The sequence below is a fragment of the Eumetopias jubatus genome, unplaced genomic scaffold (genome assembly GCF_037043125.1).
Source record: "Eumetopias jubatus isolate StellerSeaLion01/CBP00866 unplaced genomic scaffold, mEumJub1_p1.0 scaffold_5, whole genome shotgun sequence".
Taxonomy (NCBI): domain Eukaryota; kingdom Metazoa; phylum Chordata; class Mammalia; order Carnivora; family Otariidae; genus Eumetopias; species Eumetopias jubatus.
Genome location: NW_028274811.1, coordinates 54,407,001 through 54,426,985, shown reverse-complemented (window position 1 = coordinate 54,426,985; position 19,985 = coordinate 54,407,001). Strand labels below are relative to the sequence as shown.

Genomic DNA, 19,985 nt, shown 5'->3' with positions numbered 1-19,985 from the left:
AGAAGCTGGAAAACAGGTAGAAGATAGTGTATACTGTATAATCAGACTACGAATTGATAAGTTTATTTTACCTTGTTCCTTTTTAAATTTTTAAAAAAATTTTTGGCAGGGGATCAAAGGGTCAGAAGGTGCTGTCATGTGAACAGCAAATAACACGCCTAACCTTCCTTTCAACCTCAAACCGCCTCAAAGGTAATAAATATCATCACTTCCTACCACTCTACATTTTCCTTTTGCTCCAGTTCTTATGTAAGCAGTTTTTCTATAAGTAAATAGCACATTTAACCCCAAGTTACAATCTCTTCTAGTCAACCTTCTATTTATACACTGAAATTTTCACACATGATCATCAAAACTATTCTACAGAACCATTGGCAAGATGTTTTTAAAGCAGAAAACAGTGATTAAAGATGTAAAATGAGCACTGTTCAGCAGTCAGAACTATTTGCTGCAGGTACAAAAGTCACTCAAACACATTTGTTGGTTGACTGAAGGAAACAGATCTTATTACATTAAAGAAATTATGTTCTAACCCCTCAGATACTCCCTAATCTCTTCAGTTACAACTCACCTCTTCAAGCATTTTTCTCATTTAACCATTTTTCTCAAATCACCTCTTCCAGAAATAAGTTAAATCCGTAAAAGCCATCTAAAAGATATTATGTGTCTTCAACAAAAACAGCAGAAGCCAAGAATTATGAGATAATTTTTTTGTTTTATAACTTCCAAATTTTCTGTAATATACTGTAAATGAATGTACTTTTCATTAATCTCAAAATAAAAAATAACAATTTCAGCTTTCTCAAAAACTCTTCAATCTGCACATTCAAAGGTAAAGGCTACCTTCTTAAACTGACATCTTGTTCATATTAATAGTTAAATCTCCTAATTCATAAATTAAAAAAAAACAAAGTTTTTTAGGAGCAGTTTAAAAAATTACCTATTTATTCCATGGAAACCTATGCAAGTCACTGCAAAATATTTTCAAATAATACTTAATCATATGAGAAAAATGCCTGAGGGTAATATCATTTGAAAAATACCAAGCTACAGAATACAGCAGAACCCACTGTGCATGCTGTATTTCTAAAGAAAACCTTAGAGGACACAGGGAAAAGCTATACATAATTTTAATTTTCTTCTGTACTCCTTCTGTTCTACCTATCACATAACAGTGATTATAATTAAAAAGGAAAACCATCGTCACTGGCTCTTGTTTCAACCAACTGAAAACTAACACTTCTTAGTATTAAGGTCCAGCGTCTCCAGTTTGCTATACTGACGCTGTACCTCCCCATCTGATCCCTAAAGGCAAGCAAACATGCTTCTCCTATCTGCCATAACCTTTATTCCTGCTATTCCATCAAGGGGCATGTGCCTGATAGAACTAAATGAACTTGGGTGTCTCGACTTCATCTTAGAGTTCATTAATCACTTCTCAATTCAGTCCTCTCAATCTGACCATCCCAGCAACATGCTCCAACAACTTAACCAACAGTTACCATTTTAGGTCTTAGTTGCTGTAGTACTGTTTTTGTTTCTCCCCCACATCTGACCAACTTATGCTCATCTCTGTGGACCAAACTGCTACTAACATTCTTACAACTGTAGTATTCTTTCATCTTTCCACACTAGGTAAAGTGAAAACTCTTATTCCCTTTACGTCTCCATGGCCCCATATTTCTATATGGATTTCTTAGGGTGCTTTTGTTAAATGTTTTAGAACTGTCAAACCAGGATGGATAACGTCAAGAAACAGTACTCAAAAAAACTACTTCCAAAAGGCTTATGCGAGCCAAATGTGCAGGATGATATAAAGCATACCTGTTCTCCCATGCCTCTGCCTAAATAATTTAAGTAGTTCTGAAAGGATTAGAGCATCCAGGGTTTAGTGTACAGAGCTACAAAATAACCCAGACAGCAAATTTTTATCCTTTCCATGTCAATGTTCTAAAATCCTTCCCCTGAATTTAATTTACACAGACTAAATCAGTATCAATTTCTCACTTTCAACTTTCTCCTACAATTAAAGCAAAAATACAAAACAGGGCGACTGGGTGGCTCAGTTGGTTAAGCGACTGCCTTCGGCTCAGGTCATGATCCTGGAGTCCCGGGATCGAGTCCTGCATCGGGCTCCCTGCTCGGCAGGGAGTCTGCTTCTCCCTCTGACCCTCTTCCCTCTCGTGCTCTCTATCTCTCACTCTCTCTCTCTCAAATAAATAAAATCTTAAAAAAAAAAAAAAAACCACCATTCCATCCTTCAAAATTCTAAGAGCCTCACAATAAAATTTACTGCTACCTAAAATACTATGATTTGGGGGCACCTGGGTGGCTCAGTCGTTAAGCGTCTGCCTTTGGCTCAGGTCATGATCCAGGGTCCTGGGATCGAGCCCCACGTTGGGCTCCCTGCTTAACAGGGAGCCTGCTTCTCCCTCTCCCACTCCCGCTGCTTGTATTCCCTCTCTCGCTGTGTCTCTCTCTGTCAAATAAATAAATAAAATCTTAAAAAAATAAAATAAAATACTATGATTTTATAATGTCTACCTGTCAAGTCTACTTGAACCAACGTAGATGAATCTGTAGTTTGCATTTTCCTAGTGTGTTGCAGCTGAAAACAATGTGGGCATGGCTAACTGGCTAACAAGTAAACAACAACACATTTTAATTTAGTGTATATAATTTCTTTGTTTATACAGAGATCATCTCTGGAAAGCTATAGAAGAAATTGGTAACAACTACTGCCTTTGTGGAGATCCTGATGGCTGGGAAAAAAGAAAAAGATTTTATACTGTCTTCCCTTTGGTACTTTTGAATACTGAACCACGTAAATTTTGCAAATCTGTTAATTAGTGTATATGTAAGTATGCATACACACGTACTTAAATTTCAGTGTACCACCCAATGGGATCATATCATAAGCAGTATTTGGAAATTTCAAGTAATAAAAAGAAAGTCTATATTCTTGGTTTCTATGATCACCTCAACTAATTTTCTAAAAATATATATATATATATTTAAATTTGCATATGGATATACCCCCAAGAATATGTGTGTATGGGTATGTGTATGGGTGTTAGTATCTCATTTAGGATACTAAATTTAGATTAAAAAATCAAGCAAAAATACAATGTTTTGCACTTCAAAGTCCTACTAATAGCAATTCCAGGTTTTTAAAAAACATTTTAATCCTCCCAGTTTATCCATGTAAATGATGGATCAAATTCTGGATATATAACCAAGTGCTCCAATTTTATTTAAAAGTAAAGCATGACAATACCAGTGAAACCAACAGACAAATGGAAAGAGACTTCTGTACTGGTTAAACAATAAAAGAAATAAGGACAAGAAACAAAGAAATACTTCAGGATAAAAACACCCAAGATAATTATTTCATTCTTGATATGCTGACTGGAAATAATTTTTGGAAAAGGTCACCTAACTAAAAATGTCAGTTCATTACAATGTGATATATGCTAAAGAATACTTGATGTCTTTGGGAGAATGCTTAATATTTTATAGACATCAGGATTATTATACAAAATATTTATAAGGTGTTTAAATCAGGTATGTTTTATTTTTTTCCCCTTAAATAATTATCACCAATGAAATCCATTCCTTAAAAAAAAAATTTAAGAGGTCAGTATCCAAAATATATAAAGAACTTAATACAACTCAACACCAAAAAAAACCAAATAATCCAATTAAAAAATCAGAAGACACGAACATACATTTCTCCAGAAAAAATATACAGATGGCCACTGACACATGAGAAGATGCTCAATATCACTCATCATCAGAAAAATACAAATCCAAACCACAATGAGAAGGATGCCTGGGTAGCTCAGTCGGTTGAGCATCCGACTCTTGATTTCGGCTCAGGTCATGGTCTCCGGATTGTGGGATCAAGCCCTGCTTCGGGCTCTGGGCTGGGTGCAGAATCTGCTAGGGCAACCTCCTCCCTCTGCCCTTCCTCCCACTCATGTACTCTCTTTCTCGCAAATAAAAAAATAAAATCTTAAAAAAGACAATGAGTTATCCCCTCACACCAGTCAGAATGGCTAAAATCAAAAACACAAGAAACAACAAGTGTTGGCAAAGATGTGGAGAAAAAGGAACCCTCATGCACTACTGATGAGAGTGCAACCTGCTACAGCCACTATGGAAAACCCTATGGAGATTCCTCAAAAAGTTAAAAATAGAATTACCATATAATCCAGTAATTCCACTACTAGGTATTTACTCAAAGAATATGAAAACACTAATTCAAAAAGATATATGCAGCAGCTCTATGTTTATTGCAGCATTATTTACAATAGCCAAAATATGTAAGCAACCCAAAGGTCCATCTCTATAGATGAACAGATAAAAGAAGATGGATATATACAATGGAATATTACTTAGCCATAAAAAAAGAATGAAATCTTTACATTCACAAAAACGTGGATGGATCTTGGGAGTATAATGCTAGGTGAAATAACTCAGAGAAAGACAAATACCATATGATTTCACTCGTATGTGGAATTTAAGAAACAAAACAAAGAAAGAAAGAAAGAAACCAAAAAATAGACTCTTAATTATAGAGAACAACTGCTGGGTACCAGAGGGGAGGTGGGTGTGGGGACGGGGGAAATGGGGGAGGGGGATAAAAAGTACACTTATCAAGATGAGCACTGAGTAATGTATAGAATCGTTGAATCAGTATACTGTACACCTGAAGGTAATGTAACACTGTACGTTAATCACACTGGAATTTAAAAAAATAAATTTTTAAAAAATTTAACTCCTCAATTAAATAACCTGGGTTTATATAAAAACAGAAAGCCATTTTAGTTACTATAGTGCAATGCTAACACAGACAATCTCAAGAGCATTATAAATTAGTACCCTACTCTGAGAAACAGTATACAGAGACACTAATATCTGCAAAAAATTTTTTTAAAGTTACACTATCTTTTGAAGGACTAACAACTGTTTTTATATACTAAGGCAATAGTGTGGATTTCTGCTATCAAAATTAATTTTGTTATCCAATTTTAGTGGAAAAGAAAAAACACTTTCAACTTAATTATCAAAGGCACTATACTTTGTGGCAAAAAATGACTTATCAGCAACAAAACACCTGTTGTGTAGGAAGTCTTAAATATATTTTTCTCTTCAAAGTATAATATTAATTCGTAATGTAGCATACCGTTTTAGTTAAGAAAAACTATACTTTAAAGAAAAAGGCAGGATGTGCTACTTTCAAAAGGGCTTGAAAATAATTTGAATGATTCAAACTTTCCTCTAACAAATGCCACAACAAAAAGGTTTATCTTTTTATATGTAGGGAAAACAACAATTAATAGGTTGTTTGGTTAGAAACTTTAAAGTTTCCCATTACCTCACTTTGACAAGTTTTATTTGTCCCGACAGTGCTACTTTAAATATTAGGGGAGAAAAGTGAAACTAATATTGTAATTTCTCTATTTTAAGAAATTATAAATGATCCTAAAATATGTACATTTTTAAGTTGTCTTAGACAACTATTAAATTCTCAGAAGTTATTTAGTTCCTGTTCCTAGTCTTCCCCAGTTCATTTAGTCCTCCTTCGGAACATTTTTTTTTTTTTAAGATTTATTTATTTATTTATTTGACAGAGAGACACAGCGAGAGAGGGAACACAAGCAGGGGGAGTGCGAGAGGGAGAAGCAGGCCTCCCGCCGCGCAGGGAGCCCGATGCGGGGCTTGATCCCACTGGGGATCCTGGGATCATGACCTGAGCTGAAGGCAGATGCTTAACGACTGAGCCACCCAGGTGCCGCTGGAATTTTTTATAAAGCTCCAAATTAGAGCTTTCAGCCCCAATTCCAGGCTTGGAAGTAAATAAAATGCAATCTATTTTTAACTGTTTGTATTCAATAGTTGGGGAAGTGAAGGCAAAGACAAAAACATAAATTAGACTAGGAATATTCCCTAGATTTCAGATATCCAAATTTATTCCTATTCCTCCCTTAAGAGGGACAAGGGGCACCCAAAAACTGGTACAAGAATGTTTGTAGAAAGCATTATTCGTAATAGTTAAAATCATTAGGCAAGGCTATGTTCACAGCTCAAGTAACAGAAACAAAAGATAACTTTAAAATGTTAATGCACAATTTGCAGTAAACTATGCTTCACTTTCTGAAAAAATCTTAATATACAATTTGGAATTAACTTAGCAAGCATCAAGAACACATTCTTTTCTGTTAAGATTTTATTTATTTATCTGTGAGAGAAAGTGCATGCAAGCGCACACAAGCAGGGGGAGCGGCAGGCAGAGGGGGAAGCGGACTCCACACTGAGCAAGGAGCCTGATGTAGAACTCGATCCCAGGACCCTGGGATTATGACCTGAGCTGAAGGCAGATGCTTAATCGCTTAATCGACTGAGCCACCCAGGAGCCCCAAGAACACATTCATCCATCAAAAAACATTCGAGGGGCGCCTGGCTGGCTCAGTTGGAAGAGCATGATTCATCTTGGGGTCATGAGTTTGAACACCACATGGGGTGTAGAGATCACTTAAATAAATAAAAAAAAATAAAAACTTAAAAAAAAAAGCAAAACATTTTGGGATGTCAATTTAAAATCCAATTAATAGTTTTATAAATTGCCTAAAACCTGAAGTCTAAAATTGATCGGTTGTACACATCAACTATACTTAAATTAACTAATTAATTAAGTTGATAGGCTGCACCTAAAATTCATACAGAAATGCAAGTGACCTAGAACAGGCAAAATAACCTTGAAAAAAAAGACCGAATCTGGAAGACTCTCACTTCCTGATGCCAAACTTACTACGAAGACACCGTAATCAAAATACTGTAGGACTAGTGTAAGGACAGACAATGGAATACAACTGAAAATCAAGAAATAAAGCCATATTATCTATGGTCAACTGATTTTTGACAAGGGTGCCAAGATTATTTAACAGAGAAAGAAGAGCCCTTCAACAAAGGTATTGAGACTACATATCCATGCAAAAGAATGAAGCTGAACCTCCTCCTGGCACCACAACACAAAAACTGACTTCAAATGGATCATAGGCCTAAATATAGGAGCTAAAACTATAAAACCCGTAGAAAAAAACACGAGTAAATCTTTGTGACCGTGGGTTAGGAAAAACTTCTTAAGATAGAACAATAAAAGCATAAGTAATAACAAATAAACTGGACTTCATCTAAATTAAAAACTTTGATGCTTCAAAGGACAATATCAAATTACCTCACACCAGTTGGAATGGCTACTATCAAAAAGAAATAACAAGTGTCGGCAAGGTCGTGGAGAAAAGGGAAGTCACACACTGTTGGTGAGAATGTAAATTTGTGCAACCACTGTGGAAAATAATACGGAGGTTCCTCAAAAAATTAAAAATAGAAATGAAATACCATACAATCCAGTATTTCCACCTCTGGGTATGTACCTGAAGAAAATGAAAGCACGAATTCAAAAAGATACATGACCCCTATGTCTACTGCAGCAATCACCAAGAATATGGAAGCAACCTAAGTGTCCATCCACAGATGAATAAAGGAGATGTGCTATACATACACAATGGAGTACTCAGCCATAAAAAAAAGAATGAAATCTTGCCATTTCTGACACGGATGGACCCAGAGTATATTATGTTAAGTGAAGCAAGTCAGACAGAAAAAGACAAATACCATATGATTTCACTTATATATGGAATCTAAAAAACAAAACAAATGAACAAAAACACTCACAAATAAAGAGAAAAAACTGGTGGTTGCGGGGCGGGGTAGGTGAAATAGATGATTAAGAGGTACAATCCTACTGTTATAAAATAAGTCATGAGGATGAAAAGTACAGCATAGGCAATAGTCAATAATACTGTAATACTGTAAGAAACTAATGGCACTTACACTGGTGAGCATGTCATAATATATGTAATTGTTGAATGCTGTACACCTGAAACATGTTATATGTCATCTATTAAAAATAATTTTTAAAACAAATTAATAAATTTTTTAAAAAAGGACACCATCAAGGAAAAACGACAGCCCACAAAATAGAAGAAAATGTTTACAAAATCATATATCTGATAAAAGATTACCCAGAATATACAAAAACTTACAATTCAATAATAAGAACACAACCTAATCTAAAAATGGGCAGTGAATCTAAAAAGATATTTCTCCAAAAAAAATATGAATAGATGCTCATTAGCCATCAGAGAAATGGAAATCAAACCCACAATGAGGTTTTACTTCACACCCATCCACTATAATAAAAAAGACCGATAACAAGTGTTGTCCAGCATGCAGAAAAATTGGAACATTTTTACATTGTTAGTGGGATTGTAAACTATGCAGTCACTTTGGAAAACAGTTTGGCAGTTTTTCAAAATGTTAAAGAGTAACAATATGACCCAGCAATTCCATTCCCAAAAGAAATGAAAACATATTTCCACACAAAAACCTGTATAAAAATGTTCATAGCAGTACTATTCGTAATAGCCAAAAAGTGGAAACAACCAAACGTCTATCACTGATGAACAGATAAAATGTGGTATACACACACAATGGAATGTTTGGCCATAAAATGTAATGAAGTACTGATACATGCTACATCACGGATGAAGTGTGGAAGCATGCTAAGGAAAAGAAGCCAATCACGAAGGATAACACGTATGATCCCATTTACCTGATATGTCCAAAAGAGACCAATCTATCCAGGCGCAAATGCATAGATTAGTAAACTGCCTAGGCTGAGTTAAGGGCCAAAGAGGTAATGACTGCTAATGAATACAGCGATTCTTTCTGAGGCAATGATATTGTTCTAAATCGTGGTGATGTGACTGCACATAAGAAAAACCCCTGAATTGTACACTGAACTGAGTGTACTGTATAGTATGGGAACTGTAACTTTACAAAGCTATTTTTTAAAGAAAAACCTAATGTCTCGTACTTATGTCGCTTACGGAAAACAAGAATCACTCAAGACAACTATGAACTGATTTGATTACTAAGTCCACACGTGATACACTTAGAAATAAGAATTTAAGACACACCTCTTCTTCACTGAAAGATCACTCCTTTAATTATTTCTAAATTTAAACTAAAATGGAACTGTAGTACTTGCAGCTGTCAGGACCTAAAATGAGATTCACCCAAGATACCGGGGTAAACATGCTACTTTTCCCGCACTCGGCTGAACTGCACTTCCATTACAACAAACAATAACTGCAGAAAAACACTCCACACGGTGACTGGAAGTCATTCTCAAAGAACCACCTAATACTAATACCGAGTTAAGAGAAGGGGTGTGGAAAGAATGAGGAAAGGGAAGGAGCACAGGGCACGAGGGGAAGTCTACGTGCATTTAAGCCCAAGGAATCCTGTTACATTAAATTCAACTTTTATACGCTTTGTGAACAGGCCCAGAGGCAAAGTCCTGGGCGCAGACCAAAGAGCCGAGCTGCGAGGCCGAGAGGAAGTGCCGATCCAGGCCAAGCCCGCAAGGGATTCCGTGTGGAAACAGTGGGGGGCAAAAGGGCTAAGATGGGGGCTGCGGTGCGGGACAGAGGTGAGCCCCCTCCGCCCGGCTCCGGCCGGCGCTCGCCGGCAGCGCGCAGCGGGAGGCGGCCGCGCCTTGGGCCCGGCGGCCGCGTCCGAGCCGTGGAGCGCGCCGGGCGCCCAGAGCCTCCGCCGGGGCCGGGTCCTGTCTCCCGCCCCATCCGGCGCTTTGTCCCAGCGCGGGCGGCGGGCGGCCCCTAGGCGTCCCCGCCGCGGGCTGAGGGGCCGCGCTGACAGTCCTCAACCCCCCGCAGGGGCTGCGAGCCTGCGAGACCCGGCGCTCGCCCGGCTTCATCCAGGCGGGACCCAGCCGGCGGCGGTCCGAGGACACTAGCCCTTATCGCGGAGCCTTCGCCGCCGCCGCCGCGGCCGCCAACGCCGCCGCCCGGAGCGCACACAGGCCGAGGTCACGCGGAGAAAGCTTCGTACCCCAAAACCCAATTTCCTGCCCTTACCCAAAAATTCTCGACGAAATGCGCCATGACCATCCTGCTGCCGCCGCGCCAGGTTTCGCGTCCGCGCCCGCCCGCCGCTGTGTAAACACGGGCCCGGCCCCCACGGCGCCCCCGCCTTTCCCCACCGCCGCCGCCGCCGCCGCCGCCGCCACCGCCACCGCCGCCTTCTTCCCGGAGACCGGCCCGCACCCTCCAGGGCGCATGCGCCACCTAGCGGCTGCTGCCGCCGGGCGAACTCTTGAACGCCACTGCCTGGTTGCGCATGCGCTCTTCGTCCCATCCCTGGATTTTTAGTAACCTACACCTCTCCCCCGCGCGGGCGCGGCCAAGTTGAGTATTCTCTTGGGAATGGTGGAGAACCGGGTACTTGAGGAGTCACAGACGAGACTGCCCGCACCCTTTGCGGTACGATGGGTACTGGCCCAGGGATGAGCGAAGAAAAGGGCCGGCCAACGGCAGTGGATACGGCAGCCAGGCTGCTTCCTCTCTTCCTCTACGCAAGACGCGCTTTCCTGGCCTTGGAGGATCTTGAAGGGACCAAGGCTGGTCTAGCTGGGATGGGGGAAATTTGGCTTCTGGCCACCGGGAGGAGACTGGGAAACCTTTGGTCAATAGGGTGCCTTTCCTTGACAGGGAACTAAGAACCAAAACAAAACTTTCCGAGGCCGGAAAAGGAGGAAACGCCCAGTGTCGCCTGAGAGTCTTCTGGAGCAGCGCGAGACCCAGGCACCAAATTCCTGGCCGAAGCCGCTGACTTCTAGCACGCCCCTAGGACACCGGGCAGGCCGGCCGGAGGCAGGCAGGAGCATGACCCGAAACGAACGAATTTCCCTGACCCAAGCAGTTAAAAAAAAAAAAAAGTCTTTTCCAGGACTTGTTCATTTAAGTCCCTAGTTCTCTTAGCAACTTGTACATTTTGGAAAAAGAAACAAGTTTAAACACGTCCTGGCATAACATAAACTAAATCCCCTTATCATGCCTTGCTTTCCAGAGATTAGGGGAAAATAATTAAACCCTTGTGGAGAGGTCTCAAGTTCACTGTCACCAGGTCAGCTCAATCCGAAGTCTGCAGTTCTTGAAACCAAGCTCAACTAATAGATTTAGTGTTGCTTTTTCTTTTTTTAAAGATCTTATTTACTTGACAGAGAGAGACACAGCAAGAGAGGGAACACAAGCAGCAGGAGTGGGAGAGGGAGAAGCATGCTTCCTGCGGAGCAGGGAGCCCAATGTGGGGCTCGATCCCAGGATCCTGGGATCATGACCTGAGCCGAAGGCAGACGCTTAACGAATGAGCCACCCAGGCACCCTAGTGTAGCTTCAACTATATACACACATCACCACCTTCTCAGATCTTGTGACTTCAGACATAATGAACACTATGTCATGTGTTTCTTGGTGGAAAAGATTTTCATCCTCAAAAGCAAAAACCACACAATGCCTTGCACATGGATGAAACTGTCAAGTATTTGTTGAATTGGGAATAAGTGGATATTGATATTGTGATTATATCTTTTTTAAGAATATTTTTTAGAAATACATAGGATGTAACAGTCTGCTTTAAAATAACTCATTGAGGGAGGAACAATCCGTAGGGGTATGCATGAAACAGGATTGACCATGAGTTGATAATTGTTAGGACCTAGGTAATGGAAACATGGTAGTTCACTATACAGTACTACACTCATTTTGTATATGTTTGCTATTTCCTTTTCTTTAAAAAGTCTTCATAACACTGTCATTTACACCAAGTCTTTGGGAAAGTCTAACTTAGAAATTTGCTACAATTCTCTAAACCATTAGTCTAGCACTATCTTTCTTCATCCTGAAAAAATTCTAAAAACCATACAGCCCTCTAGATCTCTCTGCAAATAAGGTTGGCATTAAAATCCTAGTGTCCCTAGGCACTACCCTGCTTAGCCCTCGGGAGGAAAAGCCTGATCCTAGACCCATGCTTTAAAGGACCTTACATATTACAAACACATTAATTTATTAAAAAACAAATAGGTGCCTTTGCCACTCCTGATCTGTGGGTGGGATAGCTGCCCATATCAGAGACAGACTCCTTTGGAGTTCAGGCAGAATCTGAGCAGCAGAAGTGCTTAAGTAAGAGAGAAGACAAATTAGTTAATTTGTTCAGTTTTTCCTCCCAGCATGAATGCAATAGATTGTTGCATAACAGAATATTGTTTTGCATAACAACGTGGTATCAAGCACAGATTTTCCTTCTTTTTAGTGTTCTAACACTGACAATTTAGCATAGTACACTGGTCTCCATTTGTACTCTTACCTCTGATTTCATAAATCAGTCTTGCCATAAAGATAAATATTGTGTATTTGGATATTTACAAGGTTCATTAGGGCCAAAACACCATATGCTGGTATTGCCTGATATTTAAATTGTGGGAATTTAGAGTAAATAGCGATTAAGGTGACTAAATTTCAGACAAGATGGTGAACTAGAAGAAGAATGTGGGTAGTATCAGGCACATTCTGTTCTCTCAAGTGAGGTTTCCTGGGATGCACATACACTCTGGCAGAGTGTAGATAAAGGCCCTGAGAAGGTAGCTCACTTATGTGCTGTTAAGTATTTGTGACCCACACACTTAGCCCTTGCTTATCCAAACACATTCTGAAATTACTAAAAACTGACACAGATAACAACACTGTTCCACTCACTGCCTATGCCACCTGGCACTTAATAGTCACTCAATAAATGTTTGGTGAAACAACAGGTGAATGATTAAACCTATCAGGGAAACGTCAAGGTGGATGAGACTTTGAATATGCAGTAACTCCATTTTTTTACTCATACTCTTAATTGGTGCTAGGTCTTAGAGCTCATAAAAATAGCATTATTTACATTCTACTTGATTTAATATTCTTACATTACTTTAAATATTTTCAAAAGAATTATTTGGGGCTTGAGTATACTTCTTTTTTAAAAAAGGTTTATTTAGCACGCCTGGGTGGCTCAGTCAGTTAAGCGGCTGCCTTCAGCTCAGGTCGTGATCCCAGGGTCCTGGGATCGAGTTCCTCAGCTTCTCTCTCTCCCTCAGCTGCTCCCCCTGCTTGTGTGCTCTTTCTCTCTCTGTCAAATAAATAAATAAATAATCTTTAAAAAGGTGTATTTATTTAAGAGAGAGAGAGAGAGAGAGCAGAGGGAGATGCAGAGAAAATTCTCAAGCAGACTCCCCACTAGGCGTGGTACCTGACCCCAGGATCCTGAGATCATCACCTGAGCTGAAATCAAGAGTCAGCTTCCTAACCTACTGAGCCACCGAGGCGCCCCAGCTTGAGTACACTTCTTAAAGGATAAGTTGCCTTTTGTAATAAAAATAAAATTAAATTGAGATAATAATATTCAAAATTGGCTCCCAGGGGATGTTGCTGGTCCCCATTAAACTCTGCCCCAAGCATGCATGTTATAACCAAAGCTATAACATAACTGCTATAACATAATTTGGCAAGTGGTAGCAAATAAGACAGGAGAAATTAACACAAAATTACCTAAATCTACATTCTCTGGTTTTACAAAATATGACTTGTCTCCCAGAATTGAGGACAAGATATCCAAAGAATGTCCCCCTTTTCATTCCTTAGTTTGATCTCTTATTTCTGATCTTGGGGTCACAGCTCACACCCCCTTAATCAACATTTAGTTACAAAGGCCATTTCCTGGGTGCCTGGGTGGCTCAGTTGGTTAAGCGACTGCCTTCAGCTCAGGTCATGATCCTGGAGTCCCGGGATCGAGTCCCGCATCGGGCTCCCTGCTCAGCAGTGAGTCTGCTTCTCCCTCGGACCCTCCCCCCTCTCATGCTCTCTCTCTCTATCTCATTCTCTCTCTCAAATAAATAAATAAAAACAAAAAACAAAACAAAAAAAACAAAGGCCATTTCCTCATTACTTCATTTAAAACTAGTTCTGGGGGCACCTGGGTGGCTCAGTCGGTTAAGCAGCTGCCTTTGGCTCAGGTCATGATCTCAGGGTTCTGGGATCAAGCCCCACATTGGGCTCCCTGCTTGGCGGGGAGCCTGCTTCTCCCTCTGCCTGCAGCTCCCCCTGCTTGTGCTTGCTCTCCCTACCCCTCGTGTCAAATAAGTAAATAAAATATTAAAAAACAAAAACAAAAACAAAACTAGTTCTGGTCCAGAAAAGTGGGCTATAAAGTAAAACACATTTTCCCCATTTATTTTCAATACAATTTTGCAAATGTACTTCTAGTTGTTTCCAAGATGAGAGTGGCAGAGAAGAAGCTCCTATAAACACCTGTTTCCTGCTAATTTCTTCAAGGGCAGCATCCTGTGTCAGATGCAATAGTCCTCTGTACTTATCTTGTACCTGACGAAAACAAGCGGCAGAAGAACTAAGTTCCATTAAAAGGCAGAAGAGAGGGGCGCCTGGGTGGCTCAGTCGTTGGGCGTCTGCCTTTGGCTCAGGTCATGATCCCGGGGCCCTGGGATTGAGCCCTACATCGGGCTCCCTGTTCGGCGGGAGGCCTGCTTCTCCCTCTCCCACTCCCCCTGCTTGTGTTCCTGCTCTCGCTATCTCTCTCTCTTTGTCAAATAAACGGATGAAATCTTTAAAAAAAAAAAAAAATAGAGGTTTGCAGCTCTATCTATTAAAAAAAAAAAAAGGCAGAAGAGAAAGAGGCAGATCCCTGAAGTCTGGTGTTCTCTTGTTTTTCCCTACTCAGTAGCAACATATTGAAAGCCATAGCTTTACGGAAAACAGAAAGAAAAGCAAAAGCTTACTAGGTGGTAGCCAGGCAGGCTGCTCTACAAGGCCAAGGAGACAGAAACATGCTAATCAAAGTGCAGAACGGAGGTAAATATCACCCTACATACACTCTTCTTATTTCAGAGCAGCTTGCTAGGCACACCCTTCTTCTCTCCTGAGTGCACCTGGGATCCACTGCCTGCCCTTTGATGTGCATCATCTCTAACTCCAGAATGAGATGTACTTTCCAATGGACTCTCTTACCATCATAACGTCTGTGAAAGAAACACAAAACACCTGACAGGTTGGTCAGGGCTTTACAGTGCTAGTCATCACAGGAAACCCAACGCAGGTCTCAAAATTAAAAAGCAAAGATAGGGGCGCCTGCCTGGCTCAGCTGGCAGAGAATGCAATTCTTGATCTCGGGGGGGTCATGAGTTGGAGCCCCACGCTGGGGGTAGAGATTACTTAAAAAATTTTTTTTTAATTTTTAAAAAGTAAGAAAAGAGAAATTGCTCAATTACAGAAAGCCATGAAGGTAAAATAATGTAAAAACATACAAATATGTCATTAATGTTAAGTGGAAAGGCAGAAGTTGACATGGAAGATACATTAAAATTATAAGGGTGTACAAATATGCATATAAGTGGACAAAAATCAAAAGAAAACAGAAAATGTATGTGGTAGGGTGGTATGTATTCTAACGTATTCTACGTAATTCTAATGTAATAACATAGTATGATTTAAAGAGCAATCACTGTTATTTGTTTTCATTTAAATATAAATGTAACTGGGCAAATCTTTCCCAGGTCTTTCATTAACTCTCTCCTCTCATTGATTCAAGCAATAGACAATTACGGGCACTTAACACAATGAAAAGACTATCTCTGCTCTTACAAAATTCATAATCTAATATAGACTCATAAGAAATAAGACAATAGAGATGATGACAATTATAAAATAATGTGCCTTAGAAGAGTATCTGGTGTATAGCTGAGAATCAATAAACACTTATTAAATGAAAAATGAACAAATCACTCTTTGTTCAGAAGGATAACCTCAAAGAAATTCAATTTGTCCTTTTTCATTTTTCCCTCTCCCCCCTAGCTCTCTCTCTCTTTCCCTCTTTTCAAGAAAGTGACAGGAAATTGACCTGGATTCACAGGGGCTTTCTTCCATTAGCACAGAGGTCTTTGGGTCTCTGGGGTAGTAGAATCCACAGCAACTTTTAAAACGCAGTATTTCTGGGCTCGGCTAGCCACCTAGGAGCTAGCTGTATATGGGAACTGGAAGAACAGAGTACTAGGAATTGTCACCATAGGAACCCACAAGAAGAGGCACTTTTAGATCAGCTAAGAATAGAGGGAATGGGCTTGGTCTCCCTTGAAGATCTGCTGAAGCCTGAGCAGAGACCTCGGTGCACCTTCTGCACACCGGATAGCACTAGATTTCAGCAGTAGCACAGTGTACTAGTGAGAAGGATAGTCCCTGAGTTTCCCGGACAACTGAGGGGAAGGAGGGAGCTCCACCCAACCATTTATGTAACAAGCATTTAGCAAACACCTATATCAAGCTAGGCCCTCTTCTAAACACTGGGGGGTCCAACAGTGAAAAACACATAACTGCTACTCTTGTTGCACTGAGTGTGGGAAGACAGACCACAGGGATATAAATAAGTGAGATCCTTTTGGATAGTGATACATGCTATGACATATAATTGGGATAGATTGTGGTGGGGAGTGGTGACTTCTTCACCTAGAGTAGTGTCCCTAAGGAAGTGACATTTGAGCAGAGACCTGAATGAACCAAAGGAAAGAGCCAGGCAAACATCTGCAGAGAGGTCCACGTTGAAGGATCAAACCGTGCAAAGCCCAGAGTTAGCAATGAGCTAACTTAGGCTTCCAAGCATAGTAAGCTAGTAGAGGGTTTTAAAGCTTCAGAGATACCTGATTTATGTTTTACAAGATCACATTGACTGCTCTGTGCAAAAAGATGAGGGGGAGGAGGTGGTGGTAAAGGGGAGGCCACCGAAGACAGATGCAGTAGTCCTGATAAGAGAAGACAGCAGCAGGGACTAGCCGACAGCAGTGGAAGTGATAAGAAGAAGCGATCGGGCTTAAGATCTATTTTGGCTGTGAAGCTGACAGAATTTGCTCATGGAGTGGACATGGGGTGTGAGGGGAAGAAAGAAATCAAGGATGATCCCAGCAGTTGTGCCTGAGAACTCAGATGTAAAAGGGTGCCACAGAGATGGAAAGGATATGGAAAGCAGCTGTTTCAGAGAAAGGAAGGAAGACCCAAGGGTTCTGATTGGCCTTGTTAGGTTTCAGGTGCCTACTGGAAATCCAAGGGGAAATGTCCATCAGGCAATTGGACGTATGATTTTGGAGCTCAGGACAGAGGTTGAAGACGTAAATTTGAGGGTCATCAACAAATATAGATGAGCTCACAGAGAGAGAGGAGAGGAGGGGGCAGCTGAAGACAAAGCTCTGGGACACTTGTACACTTTCAGTCAGGAGAAGGAGCCGAGCCAGCAATAGAAATGAAGGAAGAGCAGCAAAGTAGAAGAATCTCCAGGAAAAGGGGACAACACTGAAGCCAAGAGAATGTTTTAAGACTGGTCAATGGATGGGGGCACCTGGGTGGCTCAGATGGTTAAGCATCTGCCTTCGGTTCAGGTCATGATCTCCAGGTCCTGGATCGAGTCCTACATCAGGCTCCTGGCTGGCTCAGCAAGGAGACTGCTTCTCCCTCTTCCTCTGCCTCTCTCCCACCGCTTGTGCTCTCTGTCTCTCTCCCTCAGATGAATAAATAAAATCTTTAAAAAAAAAAAAACAACTGGTCAGTGGATGACAAACACTGAGAAATGACCAATGGGTTTAGCAGGATGGAGGGAGGAGTCTTGGCAAGCCAGCCTTCTCTGAAGTGGCGAAGATATAAATATGATTAGAATGGGTTGAAGAGAGAAGGGGAAGTAAAGACCACAAGTAAAGACAACTTGTTCAAGAAGTTTTGCTGTGAAAGGGAAGGGTGGGGTAGGCAGACATTGAAGGGAACGGGGCTGAAAGGGGTACAGTGTTAAGATGAGCAGTGGTAAGTCATGCTTGCATGCCAGAGAGGATGAGCCAAAGAGATGGAAAGGGGAGATAATTATAGAAATGTGGTCCTTGAGTAGAGGAAAGGACATGGGATCCAGAGTAAAATTGAGCTTCAGGAGGGTGCTTTTAGTTTTACAGCTAATAAGTCTAACAGGATCGAGATCACTTAGTTGGAAAAAGTCCCCGTAACTGCATGTGCAATTGTACTTCTGCATGAGGAATGCCCCTTTCATGTATTACCTGCTTGAATCCCCACATCGACCCTATAAGACCACTACTGTTATTTATTTATTTTTTGTCAGGGAGAGAGAGAGAGAGCACAAACAGGGGGAGCGGCAGGCAGAGGGAGAAACAGGTTCCCCGCTGAGCAGGGAGCCCGATGTGGGACTCAATCCCACGCCCCTGGGATCATGACCTAAGCCGAGGCAGACGCTTAACTGACTGAGCCACCCAGGTGTCCTGAGACCACTACTGTTTGATCCTGATTTTACAGATGAGACAGTATGCTCCAGAAGATTCAAAACATTGCCAAGGTCAAACAACTAGCCAATGGTAAACTACTGTTAACTTGTGGTAAACTTATTAACAGTGGTAAACCACTGTTAACAGTGGCATGAGCAAAGTATTATGAAGGAAGGTAGGTGAGTCCTCAAGAAACACAAGAGGTCAAAAAAAGATGACTGGTCAAGGGTGAAAGTTAAACTCATCCAACGAAGGCTTTTATTTGTGTTTGGGTGTGTGTGTGTGTGTGTGTGTGTGTGTGTGTTTAAAGATTTTATTTATTTATTCATGAGAGAGAGAGACGCAGAGGCAGAGGGAGAAGCAAGCTCCCCGCGGAGCAGGGAGCCTGATGTGGGACTCGATACCAGGACCCTGGGATCATGACCTGAGTCGAAGGCAGACGCTTAACCGTCTGAGCCACCCAGGTGCCCCTGTGTTTGGTTTTTTTAACTCATGGTCTGGTGTTCATCAGAAAGCTCCTTGGTTACTGTCTCTCTAACCCAGGTTCTCCAAATGAATACGAATGTGAAGTACTAAGGATCCCATAAAAATTTCAAACAAATGTATTTTTATATCTTACTCTTTAAAAAAAAAGTCTTTTCTCTCCTCACAGTCAGTTCTGAAACATGCAAAAAAATGTAACTGTCCAAAACTCAGATTCCAGGCAAAATCTAGAGCTGTCCCACCCTAAACAGGATGTCTGGTCATTGTATTAAAAAACAGTCACTTCTGACAGGCAGAGGGAACAGACAACCAAATCAGTCTGTAGGCATGACAGTAATGTTCTCTATCAAATCCTTAAGACCACAAATTCTGATGAACTATTTGCAGGGAGGCCACTGGACTGGGCCCAACTGGCCAGATCAAAAGGCGACAAAATAAAATTTCATTTCGAACCTTGCAACTTCATTGGATGACATCTGCCTTAAAATGCTTTTTTTTAATAGTTTCAAGAACAAACTGTCATTAGTTTTTTTTTTCATTTAGGTCCAGAAGATGTCTATTATTGCTTTTTTCTTCCCACTTCCCACATGCTAGCTAAAACCAATTCTTTCTTCAATCTGTCTTCAAGTATAACTCCTCCAAAAAAAGGAAAGCTGCTAAACCTTTACCTTCTGGGTAATCTCACTTGTATTTCTTCTTTCCTCCATTATTCACAGATAAACCCTTTAGATTAAGTAGTTTATATCTTGTTAAAAATAGCTCTATACTGTTCTTTATGGCATCTTTTCTTGTTTTTCTTTTTCTTTTTGCAGGTGCACGTGCTTGTATTGGTGGTTATGGGGATTCATCAAAATATATTAATAAATAGGGGCGCCTGGTTGGCTCAGTCATTAAGCGTCTGCCTTTGGCTCAGGTCATGATCCCAGGGTCCTGGGATCGAGCCCCGCGTCGGGCTTCCTGCTTGGTAGGAAGCCTGCTTCTCTCCCTCTCCCACTTCCCCTGCTTGTGTTCCCTCTCTTGCTGTGTCTCTGTCAAATAAATAAATAAAATCTTAAAAAAAAAGATATATTAATAAATAGAAAAAAGCAAGGTGTGGAACAGAGTGTATAACAAATTTCCATTTGCATAAAAAGAAAAAAAATATAGGGGCCCCTGGCTGGCTCATTTGGTAGAGTATGCAACTCTTGATCTCAGGGTTATAAGGTTATTCGAGGTTATC

At 40.8% G+C, this 19,985-nt stretch overlaps 1 protein-coding gene across 2 annotated transcripts in view; it reads right to left on the bottom strand.

Moving 5' to 3' along the window:
- Positions 1-10,210, bottom strand: part of FCHO2 (FCH and mu domain containing endocytic adaptor 2) — a 120,132-nt gene extending 109,922 nt beyond the window's left edge. Inside the window, exon 1 of one of the 2 annotated variants that reach the window (XM_088023345.1) lies at positions 10,008-10,210. In XM_088023345.1, the coding sequence (XP_087879471.1) occupies positions 10,008-10,210 (203 nt within the window). The remainder of the gene's footprint in view (positions 1-10,007) is intronic. The other variant, XM_028089651.2, reaches the window with a different exon arrangement.
- Positions 10,211-19,985: the final 9,775 nt, after the last annotated feature.